The 25,021-nt window shown below is 42.0% G+C and overlaps 3 protein-coding genes across 4 annotated transcripts; all 3 read left to right on the top strand.

Annotated features, from left to right (window-relative positions):
- The first annotated feature begins 1,738 nt into the window (after positions 1-1,738).
- Positions 1,739-11,357, top strand: si:dkeyp-68b7.12 (rho GTPase-activating protein 30). The gene is made up of 14 exons (XM_044035172.1): positions 1,739-1,807; positions 2,365-2,738; positions 3,474-3,576; positions 3,697-3,841; positions 4,021-4,103; positions 4,206-4,313; positions 4,467-4,585; positions 5,272-5,431; positions 5,541-5,641; positions 5,925-5,996; positions 6,547-7,269; positions 7,587-7,762; positions 7,853-8,424; positions 9,355-11,357. The coding sequence occupies exons 2-14, from the start codon at positions 2,651-2,653 to the stop codon at positions 10,679-10,681; spliced, it is 3,777 nt and encodes a 1,258-aa protein (XP_043891107.1). The 5' UTR covers positions 1,739-1,807; positions 2,365-2,650; the 3' UTR covers positions 10,682-11,357.
- Positions 11,358-12,199: 842 nt separating this feature from the next.
- Positions 12,200-14,905, top strand: LOC122771545 (zinc finger and SCAN domain-containing protein 21-like). The gene is made up of 2 exons (XM_044029176.1): positions 12,200-12,596; positions 13,627-14,905. The coding sequence occupies exons 1-2, from the start codon at positions 12,326-12,328 to the stop codon at positions 14,583-14,585; spliced, it is 1,230 nt and encodes a 409-aa protein (XP_043885111.1). The 5' UTR covers positions 12,200-12,325; the 3' UTR covers positions 14,586-14,905.
- Positions 14,906-16,231: 1,326 nt separating this feature from the next.
- LOC122771521 (zinc finger protein 236-like) lies at positions 16,232-24,254 on the top strand. Of its 2 annotated transcripts, none has more exons than XM_044029153.1 (4): positions 16,232-17,056; positions 18,320-18,904; positions 19,873-20,643; positions 20,953-24,254. In XM_044029153.1, the coding sequence occupies exons 1-4, from the start codon at positions 16,801-16,803 to the stop codon at positions 21,711-21,713; spliced, it is 2,373 nt and encodes a 790-aa protein (XP_043885088.1). In that variant the 5' UTR covers positions 16,232-16,800; the 3' UTR covers positions 21,714-24,254. The 2 variants fall into 2 exon arrangements, with proteins under 2 accessions (XP_043885088.1, XP_043885081.1); XM_044029146.1 differs by having other exon boundaries at positions 18,311-18,904.
- The last annotated feature ends 767 nt before the right edge of the window (positions 24,255-25,021 follow it).

Here is a 25,021-nt window from a genome sequence, read left to right as displayed (position 1 = left end):
ACTAGAAACACGTCAAAAAGTGTTGCATATTCACTGTTTAAATTCAAATTCACACTTTATAAGAAAGTAGTGCCAAATGTCACTGTTTGCACCAAGAAACTGTCTATATTAAGAACCAGGAACTAACAAAGGTGTAACCCACATATGCATAAGAGAAAGTAAACTGTAACCACATAAAGTTACAACACCCTTGATCTGTACTTATGAACGTACACAAAATGCTTCACTCATTGTACTTCTCTCTGAGTTACAAATCAGATTTCTCCACCAAAGAAAGCAGTGAAATCACCCTTTAAACAGACTAAATAAACACAGACTGTCACAAAACGTGTGATGTTTTTAATTCCACACTCTGTCATAGGTGTGTTGTGTGAAACACCAGGTAATGTTATCATCTTGTTCTCTGCATTAGCCGGGATGCTTTTGTAACTATTATCGTAGTTTCTTTTATGTTGAGATTTCCAGAGGTGTTTCAAGCGTTTTTGAGGGCTGTATGACAATGGGACCTTGGGGGCCCAACTGCAGAGGTGTCAAACTAGTGGCCCCCCAAGCCATGACACGTGGTTCAACAGTTTTCCATGTTATTGTTTACTTCATTTTAGATTTATTTCTCTGTTTTGTATACCTCTTTCAAAATCAAAACAAGCACTTTTACTTTTGTGTTATAATTTTAAGATCATATTGCCCACCTGCTACTGAACATTTGTTTTTTTTTCCACCAATTGGCCCTTTCTTGACCAGACTAGATGCTCATTGGCCTCCAGGTCATTTGAGTTTGACCCCTGTTTTCGTCAATTTCAGCATGCATGATGGTTCACTGTCACTCCATTCTAACCTACATCATCTGAACAGAGCCATCGTTAAAGTACGCAATAACAACTGTGCTTAAAAGTGCTTGTTTTGATATTGACATGTAATATGGAACCAAACCACACTTCCCATACATAATAACATATTTGTGATGTAATATGTATCTATTTATATCAAAAACAGAGAAGTATATCTAGAATTAAGTCAATAATAGCGTGGAGACGTGGTCAAAATGGCTGCTATACAAAAATCCTAATAGCTACAGGAAGATTAAATAACATTTGACCAACGTTTCAGTATAATCTACCTACAAAGATCGTTGCGCAGCACAAAATGTTCTTTGGTATTCATGAATGATTTTCAGTCTAAATCAGGAAAGGGAGACACACAGAAACCGTGGATTGTGATTCTCATTTCTCCTTCTGCTGCAGAAGAGTCTGCTACGAGAGTTCACATGCATACGTAGTCACATGTATCTTGTGTTGGTCTCAATACATTTCCATGGAGACAGAAAGCTTAAACAGAGGGCTAATGACCTGTACGGCCCATATAATCAACCACACTTTGGGCCCCAGGAGATGTTAGTGATGTTTCGTGGCTGCAACGGTCATATGTTGTATTTTGTGAGTCTTTGTTGTAGTTTGTGGTTTTCTGTGAGGGTGCTTCTAGGTTCTGGTGCCTTTATAGTACTCCACATGGTTCCTTAGTACGTGAGCACATTTTGTCTTTAGGCTTCAGTTGAACTGACCTGCACTGACCCGGAGCTTGACCTGCACTGACACAATCACAGCAGATAAAGGGAAATAGATTGAATGCACAGATACACTGAACCGATTTCCCTGTACTGGCTGACTGTGCAGAGGCGGAGAAACTGCGAGCCACATACGAAGAGAAAGCACAAGAAAAGGAGAGACACTCAGGAAGTTAACAGGGGAAGTTTGGTGGTTTATTGCGTCATCATTTTATGCTGCTTCTTGCGTGCCGATGCAGAGCGAAGGTAGGAACATGCTCGTATTTGCCTCCTAACTTGTTTATTTTCTCAACTTTTTACCCTAAAAAAATACTTCTCTGAAAGCGGAAGAGTAGCAAGGGATGCTGGAGGACAGGAGAACAGTGGCAGGTGTCAGGAAGATGGAGGGGGATGGGGAGTGAGTTTGAATGTATGTATGAGTCTGTATGTTCAGGCTTCAACTTCCGCTGCAGTGAAAAATGGGCCACATTGGCCATGACAGGCAGACGAGGCGTACGGACTGGGCCTGGAACAAAGTCAGTCCTCAAGCCGGAGTTTAGATTGGACGTTTACGGGGGTCAACCAGCCAGGGAGAGAGACAGTATGATGTGACTGACTGGACTAAAACATTTACAGCCTCATTTCACTGAATAGGAGAAGTACAGAGGCAAGGGTGTGGCCTTTTATTCGAAAACATAAATTGAGGTGATCAGGGGGAAGTGGAGAGCCACCGACGGAGCAGTCGGTGCCATTTGTTTTTTTTGATTTTGGATGACGTTGTTCTGCAGCACAACAGAACCCATTTGTTATTTCTGCTTTTGCAGGGTGGAAGGAAAAAAAACAACCAAATATGTCCTTGTACGTTAACGTATGAACTCGGAAGCAGCCAACAACATGCACTGAAGTAAAGGAAACTGGAGCAGCAGCAGCAGCAGCAGTTGGAGTACAGTCAAATCTGTTCAAATGAGCGCGACCTCTACAAAGTCACTGTCATGTTAGCAGAGTCGGTCAACTCATCGTCCAGAAAGTTAGAGTGAAAGTCGCAAGCTTGAGCAGCTCCAGGTCGTCGAGCCGGTCTGAATGTGAGGTGGAAACAGCAAACAGGAAGAGATGCGGAGAGTCCGGAGAAGAGGGGGTAACAAAGAGAAGGTGTTTGGATGTGATCTGCTGGAGCACCTGAACGCCTCCTCCCAAGAGAGTAAGTAAATGTCGCCCACCCCCCAAAACAACAGAACACTAAAAAAACACTAAATTGTGCAGATAAATAACCATGCACGCTCAACATGGCATCTGAATGACCACAGTGTCCATATAACAGTGGCTTTATAGATATGGATTTACTTCATTTATTGATAAAGTGTTACATTAAGGGGTTCTGTGAATATTTGCTCATACCTGATTAACTGAAAAAATAAATCTTAAATTGATTCAGAGGTGTCAAACCACATGTGGACCACCACTGAATATCATAATGTACACAGGGCCCATGACCTCACCTTCTTCAGTATGGAGGACCGAAAGGGACAAAATTAAATAAATAAATAAATACACCATTAAATCATTCATTAAATGTGTCATTCAATAATTAAATGTGTCATTAAATAATTAAATGTGTCATTAAATAATTAAATGTGTCTTTAATTAATTAAATGTATTAAATGACACATTTCATTATTGAATGACACATTTCAATGATTTAATGGTGTATTTATTTATTTAATTTTGTCCCTTTTGGTCCTCCATACTTCTGAACACAGCGAGGTGATAGAATATAGACAGAATATGATACTAAATATGTTTAGACATTCAGTCATAATTATCACATTATTAAATGCATTACATTCAATATTAAATTACACACAAATTGGTTGGTTATCTGTCTGTCTGTCTGTCTGTCATTCTTGTTGTTCTTGTTGTGTGATTTGTGTGACAGTCCCTCAGGTGTTACGATGCTGCAGTGAATTTGTGGAGCATCATGGCATCGTGGATGGAATCTACAGGTTGTCTGGAGTGTCGTCCAACATACAGAAACTAAGGCAAGTTTTGTGTTTGTGTCTCTTTGAACCCGTGTCTGTAAATGTACGCTCTAAACTCTCTGTTTTATTCAGTTTTTAGTTCGTTTGTTTTTGACATTTTTCTGATTGGCCCACAACCAGGGGTGAGTTTGAGGGAGACGGGACTCCAGATCTGAACAAGGATCTGTACCTGCAGGACATCCACTGTGTCAGCTCTCTGTGTAAAGCTTATTTCAGAGAACTACCAAACCCTCTGCTCACCTACCAGCTGTATGACAAGTTTGCTGTGAGTGGTAGAGCCACACACACACACACACACACTGTAAAGAAACAACAATAACAGCCATTAGCGGCTGCATCTTGTATTAAGTAGTCCCATTTTCATGTTGTTTACAACTGCTGGCTACTATGTGTGTCATATATACATGATTGTGCTGGAGTATAATATTGCTGTCTGTGTCACAGGAGGCTGTTGCCATCCAGCTGGAGGAGGAGAGACTGGTGAAGATCAGAGATGTGCTGAAAGAACTGCCATCGCTACATTACAGGTATTTGTACTGCACATACAGTACATGAAGTACAGACAAGGAGTTATTTGTGTGTTTTACATTACGTGCTGGACCTTTGAATCTTCATCGTCTTTCCTTCAGGACTCTGGAGTTCCTGATGCGTCATCTCGTCAGAATGGCCTCATACTCCTCAGAGACCAACATGCATGCCAGGAACCTGGCTATTGTCTGGGCCCCCAACCTGCTCAGGTGAGCTAATCTCAGTGTGGGACGTCTTCTGTTCTTCTACCTGCCAAGTTTCTTCTTTCTCTTATCATTTTCAATAAATTCATCCATCCTCTTCCCTTCCTGCTGTGTATTTAGTTGTAAGTCACTAAAAAGTCCATTAATGTGTATGTAAAGGTCAAAGGACATCGAGGCCACTGGGTTTAATGGTACGGCAGCCTTCATGGAGGTCAGAGTTCAGTCCATTGTGGTGGAGTTCATACTCACACACGTCCCTCAGCTGTTTCCTGAACAAGGTCAGACACACACACACACACACACACACACACACACACTTGCTTATATGTCCAAGTGAGGTCCCTTGGAGGCATTCTTACCCTAACCCAGTGGTTCTCAAACCTTTTCTGTTGAACCCCCTATGGACGAAGAAACTTCCCATGGCCCCCCGACTCTAAAATGTGTCAAGTATAACATTTATTGAAAGTAACATCAATATTAGAACAAACGTTTCATTTTTCTTTCAATAATTTGCTGTGCAAATACCATTTTTGCTTCAGCAATACAAATAACCTCAATATTTTCAAATAAAAATATGAAATGTGCGATAATAACTATAGCAACCCAGTTTTTTTAAACAATAAATACATTTTGATAACAAAGAATACTTTAACAATATCAATAATTTGCTGTGCAAATAACGTTTTTTGGTCTCTTAGTCTCCTCCTCCCGCCCCAAAGTTTATAAAAAAAGTTGCCCTAACCTTAACCATCATAACCAAGTGTCTAACCTTAACCCTTACCCTGACCTAAGCCTGATTCTAACCCTAACCCTAAAACCAGGTCTTAACCGTGAAAAAGCACTCTGAAGTAGCAGGGCCAAGACAAAATGTCCCCACAAACATATGTTTGCACTTTATTAGTCCAACACGCACTCATAGCACACTTACCTTTATCTCTTTATCCCTTTCCTCTTCCATAATCAGGTGTACCCAGTGAGAGGAGGAAGTCCCTCCCCTCACCAACCCCAGCAGCCAATCAGGAAGAAGCATTTTTCAAGCATCCTGTCAACTTTGGAAACATCAGTCCAGGGGATGGTCCTCTGCCCATAAGACCCTACCATGCAATTATTGAAGGCACAGACAAGTAAGTAGAAGTTTATCCTCTCCTATGAATTTAGAATGATTCATGATTTTAGGTCATGTTGTAGTTGTAAAACAGTTTTCTCAGTGTCTGTGACTTGTTCACACCTCAGGAGGAAAGGATCTCTCAAAGGCAGGAAGTGGATGTCCATATTCAACATCGGAGGACGATTTCATGACCCACGGCGAAGACAAAAAAACTCTTCTACTAAAGGTACAAAACCTTCTCCTGAAAATAATACTATATGTTTATAATGTAGTATTGTATTTATCATTTTAGTGTTCATTTTATTGGCTGTTGTTTAATGTTTCAGTGTGGTCAGATTACACAGCTGATATACACTACATGTAAATGAGAGTGTGCTGCAGCCACCTGAATGCACTCATTATGTCCTTATTACGCTCTTTAAGTCTAACACGTAAGTTTCCCTCAGGACTAATCTTAAATCTTGTGCATGTATTTAAATCTATGTTTTGATTTTCTGTTATCGTTACAGAGAAAGACAGGTCCGCTCTGAGACCGGCACGGAGCATGGACTCCCTCAGTACGCAGTCATATCCCCATGAAGGTGCTGCTCCTCTCGCACAGATCACAGAGGATTTTCTGATTCAGGATCATTAAATGCCTTAAATATTTCAACATAACCCAAAAGTTGACACCAATTAGGTACCAACCTGCAGAGTCTTGTTAGTAATTCTTGCTCAGGTGTGCAAAAAGTGAGATTAGCATCTAATCTAAGGTGGTTTAAAGGCCACAATCTGAGCAGAAATACTGAATACAGTCTTATATCATTCACTTATTGATTTACATTCTATTTAGTTTTAAAAACATGAAAAATAGATGTTTAAAATAGCATATATAACAACAATAGTGAACAACATCTTGACATACAGTAGCAGATGTACACAAATTAAAGAATATAAAGCCTAATTTTTATATTTAAACATACATTTTGAGAGAAAGTAATTCTCTTAATATTAATAAATCCAGGAATCATTTATTGGTTAAAATTATATATCTAATTTAAACGTACATCTGATTTAAACACATTTTTTTTTGGTCTGTTTAAGAAAAAAAAGCATTTTTGACACTGGATTATTCTCTCTTTTGAATTGCAGGACCCAGGAATCCTTCACAGCTTCCACCCTCTACCAACACGTCTCCCCTCATCACCCCCTCCCCACAGGCAGGCTCAGAAGTCGGATTAGGGCGCAGTGAATATGCTGTGACATATCGCAGGGGCACAGGGTTAGTAACTGGAGGGACCCAGGGCACATACACTGCTCTGGACCCTGAGGGTTTAGGGGTCGTAGGCAACGAGGCCTTCCAGTCCAGATCCCCGGGACTCTCCACCAAAGCTGGGCGACGAGCAGCCATGCACATCACGGGGCCCACCATGGTTACTGTGCCACTACACATCACCTCTAACCTGGCTTTAGGAGTGCTGCAAGGGCGTGGAAGTGACAGAGTCGTCCACCGTGGCAGGGATAAGGATGGAGGGGGCAAGGCGCACGGGAAGGAGGGAGAAGGCAAGGTGGAGGAGAAGGAAAGCAGAGAGACGGAGGTGGAGGGAGGGGGGAAGGTTAGGGAGGAGGAAACACTCAGGGAGGGAAATGTGGACGTGGACGGTGAGGAGAAGGGTGAAGGAGCAAAGGTGGAGGAGGAGAAGGAAGAGAAGGAGGAAGAGGAAGAGGAGGCGAGAAAAGATGATAGATGGAAAATGGAGTTGACTGCAGGTGCAGGTGTGTCCAGCAAACAAGCCAAACGGAACAACTCCAACACAAAAGATGAAGATGCTGCAAATATTTACCAGGATGATGGATGCTGCAGTGACTACATGGGTAAATCCATTCATACTTCATGGTCAAAACACTAATAGATTTGCTTCTATTCAATTAGATGAATTAGATTTATTAGAATTATTAGCTATTCTGCTGCCCATGAACTCACATCAGTCACGTGAAACAGAATTAGAATTAGTTATTTTTGACCCCAGGGAGTAATGGGGGATTGGGGGCCTTGCTAGGGGGCATCCCAACAATTCCCAACCATTCTTTTCTTATTATTAATACTGTTATCATCATGTTCTGATGCTTTTTTTCGTGCAAATTTCAACAATTCCTGAATCAAAACTTTTGTTCATGACATTCTTTCACAGACATGAAAGGGACGGAAGACGCCGGTCCTGTGCCGGCTGACACTCAGCCTGAGGACGTTGATGCTTCTGATGTCCTCAGCTCCACTGAGGTGGGAGAGGACGACCAGGAGCTGTTTGGCTACGTTCAGGACAGCTTTGAATTCCTGGACCACATGGACTGCAGCGGCTCCTATCAGGTCTGTGTAGTTCCAGCTGTTCCAGGTTCAGCTTTGTAAATCAACACGGTTTTTATTTATTCCACTCTCTGTCTTTCTTTTCCTCCTCAGGTGCACGAGTTCTCCGTGGAGCCTCCTGGACACTCGGATGACGAGTATGAAGTCATGGAGCAAGCTCAGGATCCTCAGCATCCTGCGGATCGACAGACACATCAACCACACACGCCGAGTCAGCATGAGTTAAAGCCACACCGGCCGCTCAGCCTCGACCTCCACAGCAGACACACTAAATCCCTCAGCTTGCCTTACATGACCTCACCTGTCCACGGACCGGAGGAGTCTTCCTCTGAAGAGGAGGATGTGGAGGATGACAGTGATGATGATGATTATGGCAGCATAGAAGAGGAGAGCATGTTTATGAAAAGCCTTCCTGCTGATTTCTATTTCAACAATCTGAGTCAGTTTGAACTGGAAAATGAAGAAAGAAATGAAGACACTTGCACGATTGACAGACGCCCTGTCCATGACACGATGCACAGCGAGGAGACAACGGCACAAATTAATGGAGACCAGGAACAAAGAGAAAAATATCAGGACAGACTGGAGGAAAAGCAGATCATGAAGAAGGAAGAGGAAAACGCACACAATGAGCAAGAAGTTCAACCGGAGGAACATGTGCAGAGGTGAACGTTTTACATTACTGTACATACACACATCTGTACCGCTTCGCTTGTTATATTCTCAGGCTCATGGTTGGAAACTTATGTCAAACACAGCTGACAGGGAATTAGACGCAAGGTATCAGCCACATTCGGGACAGAAGCTATATTTCATGTCTTGTCTGGGACACTGTGACCAGCAACTGATGCTTTTAGAAAGATCTTGCTGCATAACTAAGTTAGCTACATATAAACGGATAGTCCAGGTGTTTTTAAAGCATGGTTGTATGAGATATTGATACGTTATCAAGACTTACATCCTGTGTGTGCCGCAACATGCACCATTGTTTGCACACACACGTTAAAAGTCAGATTTTAGTCGGACTAAGACAGTATATACCTGGATTATGAAGTCTCACCTTCTCACCGTCCAACTCATCTTTTGCTGTTTATGAGCTGATTCTCTCTGGCGATACAGCGCCACCTACAGAGGCGGAGTCAGACCTACACGGGGCAATACATTGATTTTCTCCTTTAGCATGTATACTCGGACTCTACAGGTTGTCCTTTGGCCTGTTCCAGTCGCACTACGGCCTTAGCTCGATTAAACTGTGCATGTAAACTGCTGACAGGGACTGATATTAATAGATAATGATACTGAAGTTTTTTCACTGCTCACCAACAAATGAAGGAGCATTTAACCTCCTCAGAATAAGTAAATCACACACAACCCCTCTATCAACTGCAACTGTATTGTAAAATAATGTAGGCTTTAAAACCTTTAAAAGGTGCACACATTTTCTTTATAATAATAATAGTGAAATAAGTAAAATAATAAATAATATTATTAATAAAATAAGAACCTCAAAGTCTCATTAATCAATGAAAAAAAAGAAGAACATATCCTCCCTGAAGTCCAAATTTAAACTGTGTCTGTTTGTCATCCATTTCCAGCACAGCAATAGAGGACAATGTCCACACCATGGAGGAGGGACGAACAGACAGAGAACAGCCTTCCAATCCAGAACAACACTGCTGTGTTGAGTTTCCACTGCCAAGCAATGACGAATTACAGATTATCGAGGTTGACGAGGGGGAGGAGAATGTGGACGATGATGACGATCCTCCCGCTTATGATCCACCTTGTCACGTAGAAGAGGAGTCCAGAGAACTTCCGTGTGATGGACAGGAAACAACAGAGGGACACACTGAGGACAGGGAGGATAAAAGTGTGAAAATAGACATTTTGTGTCAGGAAATGGCTCTGGAAGTACAAGAAAGTGATGAGAACCTGAATGAACGTCCTGCTTTAGGAGGACAGGAAGGGACAGCTGAGGAGAAAGGTGAAGAAAAGACGCAGGAAGCTGTTAAAGAGGAGGACAGTGCCGGTGCTTGTGGCGGTGGAATTTGGGAGCAACTTGAGGACGTTGTGTGTGAAGTGATAGAGGATGAAGAAAGTGAGCTCGTACAGAGGGAGGCTGCCTCTGGAGGGGGGGATGAACAGAGACTGAATGATTCAGGGGGGGAAATAGAGCAAGTGGAAGGAGGTGGGACAGACGAGAGAGAAGTTAGAGGACAGTTAGAGGGACAACCACCGGAGGCGACTGAAGAAAATCTCACAGAACCAGAGATGCAACAAGACTTGAAAGAAAATGAGACTTGTTTACCAGAGACAAGAGAACGACTAGAAGCAATTCAAGGGAACAATGAGGCACAGTGTCACGATAGAGATGACGTGGTTGGAAAAGAAGAAAACGAGAAAGGCAGATGTGATGAGAGGCTTAGAACGTGTGCAGATAAATGTCAAAAAGAGCCCGAGGTTGTGAAAGTGAAGTGTGAGGAGAGAGACAGTCGTCAAGGAGGGGGAGGCGTGGGCAGGAAGCTGGTTATCTCCAAACACCCAAGGGTTTACCAGGTGAAAGCTGTGCCAATTGTTCCGCCGAAGCCTCAGCACTGCAAACTTACTGCTCTGACCCTGCGACAGCAGCAGCAGCAGCAGCAACAGCAGCAGCAGCAAAGAGACAGAGGAAGCAGAGAAATCCCACCCGTCCTCCTGGCAGAGCAGGTCAAAGTTTGGGACGCAGCAGAACATGGGAGAGACGGAGGAGGCGAGAGGTGGAGGGAGAGGAGGGACGAAGGCGCCACGAGGGACACAAGCAGAAACAGTCCCCTGAGCATGTGTTTCGACGAGGCCGTCGCTATAGCAACCCTGAGGCGAGAAAAGGAGAGGGAGTGCGAGAAGGAGAAGGAGAGGCAGAGAGAGTGGGCAGGTGAAGTGTAGTCTGTTTGTTGACTTAAACTGATTATTGTGTGCAAACTCAAACATCACACAAAGAACAAGACTGTACTTTTTTCTCTCTTTATTGTATCAGATTTTTATTTCTGTTTAAATTACAACAATAGTTGTGTCTATGAAATGTCTGACATCTTCTTCCTTTCTGCCACAAGACAATAGTTTTTGGATGTATTTTTATTTTTATCTTTATTGGCTGTCAAGAGTTGACAGAGAAATGAAGATAAGGTGTGGGGCTCCCACACCTTATCTCAGGTTTCCCTGGCTGGACAGCTGCAGCTGTGATGCCTGGCTTTTAATTAAATAAAACTTGAAGTAAACACACAGTGAGGCTGGATTAAACTAAATGCTCCATCATGTATGAAAACATCTTAAAAACCATCAAACCATCTGGATAAACTGCCCTTTTTTCCTTTTTCTAAATGATGCATCGATACACATCCCACCATTGGATTACAGAGATTTGATTTAAATAAATAAATAAATAAATAATCCACCGATGTGTATATACAGTATTAGTATATGTATATATATATACATATACACAGTATTTGTATAAAGCAAAGTATGTGGTTCGATGGTTAAAAAAGCAGGGATGGTTTCATTTTAGAGATAAATATAATGTGGACATTTTTGAATTATGTGAATAAAGCGATGTTTTCAAGATCGTGTCTGTTTTTTTTTTTTCTTCCAATGTTTATGACATTTTAAAAGTTATATTGATGGGAATTGGATCTAATGGTGAGACAGCAGACTCCTCCAATCACCTGTCCCATTCCCAAGCATGTCAGGGAACTACGGTGGCCTCTGCGTACCAAAAAAGATAATTCCACTTCAAAACACAAGCTCTCATCCTTATTCAAAGTACATTTTAAAGGCTTATTATACACTATTATTTGCAGTATTTGCAACACAAATTGTACACACTAGACCTTTATCACAGCCTTAATCTCTTGCTTTGCTCTTTTCAATGTATTTAGACCAAATATCACACATTAAATATGACTAACACAGATCAGATCAACAGTGTCACAGTGTATTATTACAATAATTGTTATTATTATTATTATTATTACAATATTAGACATGTAACAGAACACAAACATGTTGGTGTTGAAAACATTACACATTTATTTAAAAAACATTTTGTGGTTAGAAGAAAATGTATATATTTTTATGTAATTCTATACAATACATATCTTTACCTTACTGGTTGACAGAAGATGTAAACATAAACCATAAAATATAAACAAACATGGAAGCTTTGATGGTTTACTGAAGGCTGCTTCTAGATGTGTTCATAAAGTAACTATTATACAATAAATGCACTCCTCTTTATTATTCATTAAATTATATTATAATAATAATTTGACTTCTGTGCAAACATAATAGCGTACATTAGCTATAATGGACGGTCTAACCCTTGTGTGTTTGTAGTTACATGAAGGTGCTGTTCTCGTGTATCGCCGGTAGGAGGCGTCAGTGCTAAACTGTGCTCAGAGCGACAGAGAAGAAGAACCACAACAACATTAAACAAATAGCTGGAAAACATTTTCGCTCCCTCACAGAAGGTCCAGCTGGTGAACGCAGCGTGAATACAGCTCCTCTGATTCACGACTTAAACTCGGCACGATGTCGTTTCCTTCCACTTTCGGCTCACAGGTCGCCGTCGTCATGGACGTGCTCGCCAAAGCTGCGGTGGCCGAAATCACGAAGCTGGTGGAGGAGGGGACGGTGGTCCTGCGCCTGGAGATGTGTCGGAAGGACAACGAGATCCAGGAGCTGCAGAGAAGTTTGAAGATGATGGAGGTCGAACTCTGTCAAGCTCAGGGAGCAGCTGAGAGCCGAGCTGCAGAAGAGAAGCAGGAGCAGATAACTGTGGGCACCCAGTTCTCCTCGAAAGGTCTGTCACACCAGACTTCATTCAAAAATGCACTAATTCAGAACTCAATCGCTTCTATGCGTCGGGGCTTAAGTAGTAAGACAAAAGTAAAGATTGTCATAGAATTGTTGTTGTCTTCTCTTAGATTCGGCTTCAAACTGACTGGATTATTTCAATCTAGTTTAGACTGTTAGACTGATTAGTGCAATATTAATTCTTGATTAACTTAAGGCAATTACTGTGTTGACATTTGGTAACAGAGCTGCATTAAACCTTTTTTTAAAAAGCTATAGATGAATTAAATGCACAATTATGACTGGCCAATAGTAACAGCATATATTGTATTTTAACTTTATTCAGTAGCAATGGGTTAATAAATACCTATATGTTAAAACAGTTTGATGTGTAATACTAATAATAATTTGTTGTATTATTGTATAATATCATTTAAGATTTGTTGTTGTTTTATCCCGTGTACACTATTTCTATTTTCATATATTGTCTACATGCCTCAGTGTGATGGTGTAATTTTAAAACAGGCCTAAGGAACAAAATGTCATTTAAAATAATTATTCAATTTAAAGACAAACCCGACCAGACAAAACTTTCCATTGCGTAATTATGGAAATTTAAAAAACTACTAAAGCAAGTAGCTACTTGGCTACTAAAATAAGATTGGACCCACTTTTAGTATGTAGTCTCAATAAGGTGAGTGAGTGTGTGTGTGTGTGTGCGCAGGTAGATAAGAAATAGTTCTGTTATACTGGTGTTTATACATGTGTTACTCTCTTTTTTTTTATCTCTGAAAAGAGATTAGAGTTTCGGCAAATTGGACTCCATTAATCTGAAAAGCAAATATTAAAGGTAGAATGTTGCCGTGTGAAGGAATAATAAACAAATATCACCATGTTTTGTCAGACATGGATGTCATCCAGTAAACCAGGCAAGTAAATAGCCGTTGGGTTGTACCGGGAGTTAATTATCGTGTTCTCGTTTTGTTGACATGAAATTGAATTGAATTGAATTGAATTGAGTTGACTTGTATTTACAGATGCAAAAGAAGAGATGCAAAGGTGTGCCAGGTACCTGCGACCACAGCCTGAGCACTCGGAAGACGACGATGGCGCGAGGCTCACGGTGAAACACGAGCCGGCAGAGAAACGAACAGTCCGGGAAACAACAGACGACACTGCAACTGCAGCGGCGGATGTTTGCTCAGCCGAGCGAGACGAGACGATCTGGCCTTCGGCTTCTTGTAGCATGTTTGAGAAAAGCCCGGTAACAATGCAGCAGCACGTGCAGATGTTCCCATCCTACAGTGAGCAGTTTTCCACTCACGGAGATGCAGAATATTCCTATAACTCTCCACCAGCTGCAGAAGAGGAAGGTGCAGATGATGCATTTAGCGTGCCGATAAAAATAGAGGTAGACATTCAGCCAAGCTGCATGGGAAGTTCTTTTTCAGAGTCTTTTCATGATGAACCATTGAGCCATGTGTCACACCCTGTAGTCAGTGAGAACAGATATCTGCAGTCCGACCCCCAACAGGCCAGGCTATCGCCAAACGTGCCTCACGTGCAGAGGCCCAGCGCGGACACTCACGATCGCATCCACAGTATGAGCAACCTGCGCGTGAAGCGGTTCATAAATGTGTGGAGAGCAAATCCGAAACTCTTCACCTGCTCTTCTTGCAACAAGAGTTTCCCTCGCTTGTCTCAGCTGGAGGAGCACAAGGCAACTCACCAAACCTTCAAACCCTTTAGGTGCCTCGAGTGCGGCAAGTCTTTCACCCAGAAGACGCGGCTGAAGTCGCACCAAAGCGTGCACACGGGGGAGAGGCCTTTTAGTTGCAAAATCTGCGGCAAGATGTTCTCGAGGCAGGACAACTGCATGAGGCACGAACGCTTCCACAGCGGCCTGAAGCCATACAGCTGTGGGCAGTGTGGTAAGAGCTTCACAGTGCTTGCTAACCTCAGAATGCATCAAGATATTCATCTGCAAGGAAGGTAACTCTCAGTGACTTTCTATAAAGACTTGAAGGGGTTTTCCGCCTCAATTATATATTTTTGTCTTGCCAGTGTGCTTGAAGAGTTGTCATGCATATGAACTTCCCGGCTTTTTGTTTTGGCAGCTGATCTTGGTAGGTGGTTGTTGGCTTAATACTAATTTCACTCCTTTTTCAGCTCTGAGGACACAAACACTATGTACACACATGTCACCTGAGCTCCACAGTGCTGTTAAACCAGAAACACTGTAGCCGCACCTCATTCTTTTATAAAGTCTAAATTCTTTACCCGGTGGATACTAATAAAACAAACTAAATAAGGGAGTGTCAGGGTTATATGTTGTTCTTGATTGTCTTCTGACCCTCACGGCCTTACACACGGAGGTCACAGCCATGTATCTGCCAGTCACATTGTAGGCCCTGTAAGAGAAAGCACAAAATTAACAAACACTTTTACCAGATTTCGAGACAAAGCAGGTGGGTGCAGTCGTGATGAAATAAATGTGTGTCGGAGAAAAGAGGGGGCTGGATGCAGTGTAGGAACCTATGCATTAATGTTGTGTTTGGCTGCAACTAACAAGTATTTTCACAATCGTTCAGTCTCTCGATTATTCTCTCTATTATACAATTAGTTGTTTTTGGTCCATAGAATTTAAGAAAAAGAGGAAACAAATAAAATAACACACACAGAACTCTGTACTCATTATGAGTCCTGGCTTCATTTTGCTCCCAAAAAGAAGTTGCAGTGTACTTTTTTATTTTTAGTTCAAACAGTTTCATTTAAAAATAATTGAGCAGCCAAATTAAGCAGGAATATTTTTTTCAAAAAATCACTGTCCATCAGTTCCAGGCCTCCAGCTGCCCTCCTCCTCCCTTTTGTGCCATAGCCAACAGGAGGCTCTTTCCCGCTGTACCAAGTGTAGTGAGCACCGTCCACACAGACTGCGCTGTGAACACTCTACACCCCACCTCAACTGGAGACAGCCATGATTGCCACCCTTTCTCTCTGCACTACATGACAAGGTCTTGGTATCTTTGTCTCTTCCTCTCATGGGCCTCCTCACAACCGTCAATTCCTCAAGGATGACCTTCCTCGGTTGCTCTGAGCAGATGACTAGGTCAGGCCTCAAGGTTGTCCGGACGATAGCTTCCCCTTCCTTCATCTCCCATCCTTGCGCCCCCTAAAGGATGTTGGCTCTGGTTCTCTTTGCAGAAGACGGCTGTTCCTCCCCTGGTGCTTGTGGCTTGTGTGGTTGGGGTCTTTTTCTGGTCTTCTCCAAGACAGTGAGCACTTGGTTGTGCTGCCACAGCCAGGATGAGGTACAATTCTGTACAATTAGAATTATTGTAATTATTACTGGTGTGGATCCAGAGTGGGTCAAAACTGATGGTATATGCAAAATGGGAGTGAGACACATAATGCTCCACGATGTGGTCAAAATCTCTCTGCTACCACTTCATCCACTCATACCCCGATTTGCTTGTGTATGAATATATCTTTTGTGTTTGTGTATATATATATATGTGTGTGTGTGTATATATATGTATGTATGTATGTATGTATACATATACATATATACATGTAAGTGTATAAACATGGAGAAATTACCTTTTTTGTCAAGGGTTAGGGTTAGGGTTATAAAACGTGCACTATTTTTTTTATCTATTTAATGAATTATTTGCATTTGTTTACTTGTGTCCCCACTTGTCAGTTATTTGCCCATACATTTTATGAGTAAATGAATGTGGTAAATTCATGTTTTTTTTGGGGGGGGGGTTTACACATGAAAAGTTGATAAACTTTTCCTGATTATGATTAAGTTCAACAGTGCTAACCAATGGCCTAACTTTGGGGGTAAGATCCATTAGTAGCAGTCTTATTTGGACTTAACTTGAAGTTCTTGTTGCAATGACTTGTACTTGACTAGTTTTACTCTTTACAGAAATTCCGTTGCGCGCTTTGACTGGTCTTTACGGTATCCATGTCATCACTTCCGTTAACGAGACCCTGCGCTTTGTACTGATTAGTTGATGAAAACAGCTAACGGCAACTAACAGTAGCCGCTCAGAACTGCTTTAACTGCAGTCTGCGCGTCCACCTGTGACTTAGGTTCGGTGAAGAGGTTCGGCAGGGTCGCGGCCTCGCGTCCGGCGCTCGTGTCACGTGTCCGGGTCTTTAAACTTGCGTCTTCCCCCTGTTAAGTTGGCCGCTCCACAGCGATGCTGAGCAGCGTTGCTCTGCGGGCTCAGGTCGCCTCCATCATCGATGCCCTGTCCAAAGCGGCGGTGGCGGAGATCTCCAAAGTCGTGGAGGATGGCATGGTGGTGCTGCGGCTGGAGATGTGCCAACGAGAAAGCGAGATCAAGAAGCTGAAGAGCAACATCGAGCTCCTTCACACGGAGCTGAGAGCTGCTCAGGACAGAGGGGGGGGAGGAGGAGGAGTGACCCTGCGACCTGACAGCCGCGGGGGGGAGGGTAAGATGGACCTGGACATAGACACACACCACAAACACTCACTGACCACACACACTGTGGACTGTTTTAATCTGGGGTTAACGTGTACTCAAACACACTCAAAGTTTTAGGCACTGAAAGAGGTTTTACAGTGGCGTGCACTGATATTTCAGGGGGCAGGGGCTCAAGGGTAAACAAGTGCACCCTCTCCAATTGATATATTAGCTTTTGTGAGGATTTTTTTGTATTTTTACACTACTTAAAAGCCAAAGTAACATGCTTGAAAGAGCTTAGTGATGCTATGGTTGGTTTAAATGTTAGACGTCTTTCCTAGCTGCTATTAAATCCCACAATTTACTCTACATCCTGTCTACCTCAGTCGTAGTAGGTGGGTATTTTTAAAAAGTGAGGTTTTCTTCCTCCAGATTTACAAATAATCCAGTCCACACACAATACATTTCTTGAAAACATTTTTGTCCACTTGAAAACACTCAATCCCTCGTTTAAGTGCTGTCAAAAGCAACTATGACTGTGGAGCCTTGTCAGCCAATCACGACACCGATCAGGTCACGACCTGTTATGGTAGGCCAGTGACAGCAGGAGTGTTTCTTTGTTTGTGTACGCAGTTAGCAGTGCTGGTGATGTCACAAGCCAAAAAATAGTCTTTCACCTTCCTACAAAGACGCTCGGTACGTTTACATGCTGTAGTCAGACTAAGACGGGCAATAGGACAACTCGAGTCTGAGTATACGTGCGGAGGAGAAAATCGATTTATTGGCCGTGTAGGTGGCGCTGTGTCTCTCTATAAGCTTCTGTGTATTGAATCAGTTTCCTGTTGACTGTGCTGTGGTTCTGCGTGTTTCATACCTGCTGTTCATGTTAAGCGTGATACAGATTAAATCAATTATTGGCTCTTGTGGTTGCTGCTGTCCGAAGGAAGATGCTGCCGCCGTACGATATCTGGTTGCAGTTTAAACGTTGTCTTCTTCTACTTCCGAGTCAAAGACTGGGGAGGAAATTTTAGTGCACGTGCACATGACAAGTCCAACTCCAGTCCGACATGCAGGCATAATTGTACTATTATCCAGGTCCGACTAAGACGAGTTTGAATTATTCTTTTTTTTTTGAACACCAGTTGAATTGTTTGACATTTTACCTGCACATGTGCCTTGATGAATAATCACACTCCTTGTTGTTTTCCCCGGGTTGTCATTTTTTCTCAAGTGTAATAATCTAGTTTATGTTGATAAACGTTTTGTCATTGTCTTCCCACAGGTGGTCAGAGTGGCACTGTTGACGAGAGGACCTCACTGGATAATGTGCATGTTGAAAAGGACGCCAGCAGCCTGTCCATATCTGAGATCAAGGTTAAACCTGAACCCGTGGGTCAGGGGAGTAAAGAGATCAGAGGGCAAGCAGATCAGCTGGGAGAAGAGTTGGCTGTGTTTGAGGGGAACAGTGGCCAGTGGAAGTCAACGAATCAAAACGAGGCAGGACGTAATGACTCAGATTTTTTGAAGTTAAGGCAGAACTCCATGTCATCTCTGCCTGAATCCTCCCTGGACCCTGGACTGGCTGTGCCCTGCAGCAGCTCCGGTGGGTTTCAGCCCAGCCCGTTCAGCCGAGGGTTGCTGGGTTACAGTCAGTATCGTAACTTGTACAACACGGCGCGAAGGCGGACGGTGAAGAGGCTGATGTTCAAGAAGGGCTTCATCTGTCCCTACTGTGGCAAATGTTTTGAGCGTGCCGGACACCTCGAGAGACACAAAAGGATTCACACCGGCGAGAAGCCGTATCGATGTGAGATATGTGGCAGGCGCTTCAATCAGAAATGTAGCCTCAAGGAGCACATGAAGATCCATAGAAGAAGTAAGTGAAAACCTACCCTTAGACATGGAATAATTCACTCAGATTCACTCTCTGCAGGCACATTTTATTTATTTATTTTTTCTCAAATCAGATATTTTCAGCCAGACTGTCCGCACTGTTAATTGATAATAACCAAATCACGTTTATGTTTCCAGACAAAACCAACCACACGGGTTGCTCGGGTTGCTTTAGTAATAACATAGGCATTTGTCAAATCATTTTAGTTTAAAGTAACTTTAATTATCAGGTTCTGGTGGCAGTCTTAACAATACAATTGCTGACGTTCCTGGTTAAAACATGTGTGTTCTATTTTTTCAAAAAGCCTTATTACGCCAGCTTTATTCAAGACATACTTGAACATTACTTATGCATACTGCGTCCTTTATTTTTTTTCGGTGGCTCTGTCTGTCTGTCTGTCTGTCTGTCTGTGTGCGTGCGTGCGTATGTGCGCTTCCGTACTTGCTTGTAGTATGAGCAACGGAGGCCAACAGAGGCTTATTAGAATTTGTGATAGACACACACATCAGGCACATGTTTATGTATGTTGCCCATGAAATTTGACCCTGACGTGGATTTGAACATGCGACCTTCTGAGTCTGTTACACATATAGGCCGACAGAGGCATGTTGCGTGAATGGGGTGTCTGCCATCTCTGATTGCCTTGTTACACACGACGTCAAAGTATTAAGAAATATAGCCAAGAGCTTATGAACGTCTATCTGTGCAGCTAAAAATGAAAATAAAAAAAGACTCCAAGTTCTGGGTCTCTTTCATACGTATACAATTCATTCCCTAGTTTGTTTTTGTCTGTTTTTGCCCCGTTTTATTACTCACCTTTTACTTTTATTACTCATGATTTCCTAACATCGTATATGAGCATGCATCTGGGTATACATGTCAACATGTATATCTTTAGCCTTGAATGTGGCTGGTAATCATTTGTGATGACTTTTCTCTACTTTATACAGGTATTGAGCCCAGGCCAATTGAGGTGCAGGAAGTCGAGGTGAAACGGATTCCTGAGTTAAATCTTTGTGCTGATACCCATCAGCCTGAGGAAGAGAGCCATGTCAGTGCTGAGAACAGCCTTTCCAAGGAGGAGGACATTCTCCCAACACCTGTGCAGGTCAAATCTGAGCCGATGGAGGAGAAAATAACACAAGCACCATTCCATGGCTTAAACGAGCAGGTGAGGGAAGGAGGAGTAGACAACCTGAGTGAGAACTTTCCAGCGTTTGAGAGAGACAGCCAGCAGTGGATGCCCAGACTACAAGGACAAAACAACGCGGAGATGAGCGGCATAGAATATCTCAGCAGCTCGTCCCAGAACATGACATCCTTCCCTGGGATTGCTCAGTTGCTCCCACCGCCAGTCGAGGCCTCTTGTAGCACCTTCTCGTTTCCGGGGAAACCATACGGAGAGCTCGGCAACAGCATGATCTCGCAAACGCTCTACGGGTCTTTGGACACGCTCCTGATACAGAGCGAGGCGGGTTTACACGGCATGGCGGAGGCCTCGCTGAGTCACGCCCAGCCGAGGAGAGGCAGGCCTTCTCAGATGTTCAAACCAAAGAAAAGCTTCGTGTGCTCGTACTGCGGCAAGATCTTCGAGCGCGCCGGCCACCTCGAGAGACATTTGCGGATTCACACCGGGGAGAAACCGTACGGCTGCCATATCTGTGGGAGGTGCTTCAATCAGAAAAGTAGCCTCAAGGGCCACATGAGGACGCACAGAAATGGTAAGAGTTATCACCAGATCAGAAGATCCATCCTGTAGTTGATGAAGTGCTATCACACATGATCCAATGCCCACGTTGACCTCTTCAAATTGCTTAATTTGTCCAAATCTTCATACTATAATCCACTCTAAAGTGTCCCGGTTTCTCACTTCTTTCAAACCATTTACACATATTTGGAAGGTGGTTTTGTAGAAGGAATGAAAACACCAGGGGGCTTCAGCCCACGTGTAGGGATAAAGCATCACTGCTTTGTACTGAAGGAATGTTTTCATAAAACTTCACCGTTGCTGTTGCTTTGTCTTTGTAAAGGGGAAACTGCAGATGTGCTGGAGCCTCATCACCTGATGTTTACGCTTCCTGACAATCACCCGCTGGAGAACCTGGCTGAGCCAAAGTCTGATCTGGCAGCTTTTAAGGAACAGTTACCAGGCAGGGAGGTACCCGGTGGACAAACGGTCATGGTGAAGGTGGAGCCAAACAGGGAGGATTTCCCGACTCTAAGTCAGGCGCGTCTCGACAACGGCACGACAGCACCAGACCAAAGAGAGCTGTGGACGTCTGGGATGGAGGGAGAGAGCGGCGACGCCATGGTACGAACTGTCCGAGTACTTCCCCACGACGTCAAGTATCACCTCAGTCCTGCAGCAGACGGCGAGCAGCAGGAGCAGCAGGAGCAGCAGGAGCAGGAGCAGGGATACACGTGCACGTCACCAGGCAAGGACGTGCCTTTTCTACACGACGAGGAAAAGAAGGACATGATGCACGGCGGCCAGTATTCGGTGATGGCGATGCAAAGAAGCACAGACATGACTCTCACCTCCGAGTTCCAGGATCAACACATCACGCGGGAAGTGGTCGTGAGCGATTACGGCGCAGTCGGCCTTGACGCGAGCCGAGAGGGTGCCGCGTTTGAGTTCAACATGTCCGCCGCGCCAGGAAACCGCGAGGACGGCTGCGTTGGTGACGCCACCAGACATAATTGCTTTATTTGTTCAGGTTGTGGGCAAAGCTTTGACAGTTTCAGTTTATTTCAGCGGCATCAGTGTCCAAATATCACTGAGCAAAGCTAAAACTGAATCACAGCACTGGTAAATAATGATGAACCCAGATCAGTGTGTAAAATAAGTATTTGGCCGATAGCTGACACAGATACCGATAATTATTATTATTTTTCTCTTTTGTGGTTGGAGCACAAAATCATCTTTATTAATAATAATACACGTGGTACAAGATAGGCGCTTCCTCTCAACGTTCCCTGTATGTTAGTGCTTTGGTCGATGTGCTCCCTCTGCTGGTAATATTCCTAATTACACAGCATGTCAGGCCCGAGAAATTACACTCAAAGAAAGGAAAACAATTCGTTTGTTCTAAATACTTAACCAATTTAAAGACAATCTTCTATTATAACAAGCCTTTGTAGCCTCTTGTTCAGCTACTTATTCAATTAAAAGATATTTATTTTAGTCGAGGTCATCTGATGTTGGCTAACACTGATTTATGATGCCAATTTTCTTTTTTATTGATAGTTGATAATGTTTTTGGTCGATATTTCCCCTCATCCATTCTAATCTTAGTAACTTTATACATGATACACAGAATTGTTTGACTTCTACATATATATTTTGTATATAAAGCTTTATATTTTCAAATTCACGTATGAACTAAATATTAAACACAGGAAACGGATATTAAATATTAGGGGTGGGAATTGCCAGAGATGCCACGATACGATGTTATCATGATATTTAAGTATCTGTGAAATCTATATATACTCACACAACAGGACTGAAACATCAATTATGGATTTTTTAATGCTAATCCACAAAAAGCTGAATGCTTATTTGTAAAATCATGTTAAAAAGTTAATGTACTACATTAATACATAATTATTGGCTGAGAATACAGTTAAAAATGGTAAAAAATCGTCCCGAGTATTCAAGTCTACTTCAATTTTTCGGTTCACAGAGCCCAGATAAACATTGGTGTCTGTATCAGTGAATGTTGCTTTACTTTACTTTTGTCCCATTTTATTTTACATATTTCACATCATGTTTTGCTGCTACTTTGACCTGCTTTTTTCATCTCCTCTGTTCAAGAAAGAAAGAAAGAAAAGACAAAAAGGAAAAAAAACATTGTCCTAACTCTTGACTTACTCTCTGATTTGTTTGATTTAAATACAAAAAGTACATTGCACTATTGAAGGTATTTCACACAGAGCCACGCTGACTTGTTTTCCTTTACATTGACCAGTAATGAGAGAAAAGGCTTTAAGCTGAGACTTTGATTTATATGGATTGAAAGTCGATCGAAAAGGATGATCATTTTTGTGCAGAAAACAGTTTCAAAACCTGGGTTAATATAATGGTTTTCCATTTTTTTTACTAAAGTGTGAAGGAGGGTTTTTGTGAAAAATGGTCTTTAGTCAGACAGACAGTTTATTTATTGTCCGAACTGTAATCAAGATAAGTTTTGATAAAGCTTTGTAAACCACACCAATGTCTGTGGATTCACATTCACTGCCCTGTTTTGTAAAATCGCTTTATTCTGAGGGTGGTGCAGTGAAAGTACACAGTATTACAGTATTTTTAAGTTGTTACCAAATTGTAATATTCAGTACGAGAATGTTATCCCAGTACCTCAATTTACTGTTGCCTTCAAAGCTGCTTATAAATACTGTACGTCGTCAAAACTTTAGCACAGTATTTAAATTTAAATCAGTGTCACTAAATTTGACAAGTAGCTGAGAATTTAGAGAATGAAAGCCACGGAGTTTAAAGGGATAGTTATATTCTGTAAACTTCTCACACAAGATTCCATTGAGAAAATCCTCATTTTTAGCTTGCAGGGAAACGGGAGCTGCTGTTCTACTGCTGCCTCTTTTTTGTAAATAAATAACACATTTGGAGTTACTGATGGAGGCAGATGTGGATCAGCAACTCCTGACTTGATATAAAATCACTGATTTTCTCTATGGACTTTGGTGCCGAGGGGTGAATCTGTTTCCTTGTGTCCTTGTGCATTGGAAAAAAAACCCTGAACTATACCTTTAAAAGCTCATTTTATGTTATGTTATGTTGTTTCCTCTGAAGATTATTTATTTTTTGGAGAAATGTGTTTTTTGCGTACCATGTCATCGGTCGGATAAGAAAAAGAAAGTGTTAATCATTGGAAAAGTGTGTGTCTGTGTGGAAAGTCATTTAAAGTAAGAGTAGCAAGAGTAAATTGTTCATGTTTCTGACGCAGCTGTTCAGGTTGGTCGTCTCGTCGGTGACTGACATGAAGAGGTCATTGAAAAAGAAACGTGACAAACTAAATACTCATGCTAATCCGTCTGGAGAGCATCTGTCAGCGGCTGATAGAGTTACGCAATTACACTCAATGTGCCTACATTTTTCACACGGGAATAAAATCCCTAATCACTGCAGACTTATTGACTCTGTTATTTCTTTTCAAAACATCATAATTATCTTATTTATATATATATGTATATGCTTTTTTCCCAATTTGCTTTGATTAGGTGGATGGACAGACTTCCAGGGAGGTGAGGGAGTGTTGCACAACATTTCGTTGTTTGTCTTTCTGCATTTTTAAATAAATTAAAATGAACTGGATTTTGGAGTGGTGTAATGTTATTGATATATAAGAATGTTAAATATGTGGTGTACATGGTTATAGTAGTTTTAGTTTTGACTTTGTTTTTAAAATGAGTTAGATTTTTCTTTGGTAGGTTTGCTAGTTTTTATTTGTTTTTTGTAAAGGCTTAGTTTTATGTATATACATACATATATACATCTATATATACATATATAGATGTATATATATATATATATATATATATAAATATATATATATATATACACAGATATATTCTCATTGTGCTTCTTCTCTAATTGTCTCTGCATTTTTTCCCTTTTAGAAATCTTTTTGATTCTGGAATTGATGCACATCCAATCCATTGTCAAAGGTCCAGTGTGTTAGAATTAGTGGCATCTAATGGTGAGATTTAAAACTGTAACAAATGGAGGACTTCTGCTCAACACTTCCGTTTTTACGGTAACTACGGTGGCCCGCTCACACCAAAGAGAGTGTTGATGTTCTTCACTTATGAGTTCCGCTTCCATTTCACAACATGAAATGCACATTCAGTGCAGTGGCCTTTGTAAAGTAAGATTATTGCTTTTATAAAATACTTTTTCCAAGTCCACAAAACAACAAAAAGCACGTGCACGTTTCCTTCCACAGTCCAAAAACATGCAGATTTAGGGATTAGTCAAATTGGACATTCTAAATTGGCCGTAGGTGTGAGTGTGAGAGTGAATGTTTTGTTTGTCTCTATGTGTCCCTGTGATGGACTGGCGACCTGTCCAGGATGCGAGTG

Source organism: Solea senegalensis, linkage group LG1 (assembly GCF_019176455.1).
Source record: "Solea senegalensis isolate Sse05_10M linkage group LG1, IFAPA_SoseM_1, whole genome shotgun sequence".
Lineage (NCBI taxonomy): Eukaryota > Metazoa > Chordata > Actinopteri > Pleuronectiformes > Soleidae > Solea > Solea senegalensis.
The sequence above is the reverse complement of the archived record's forward strand: the minus strand, read 5'-3'. Positions and strand labels throughout refer to the sequence as shown.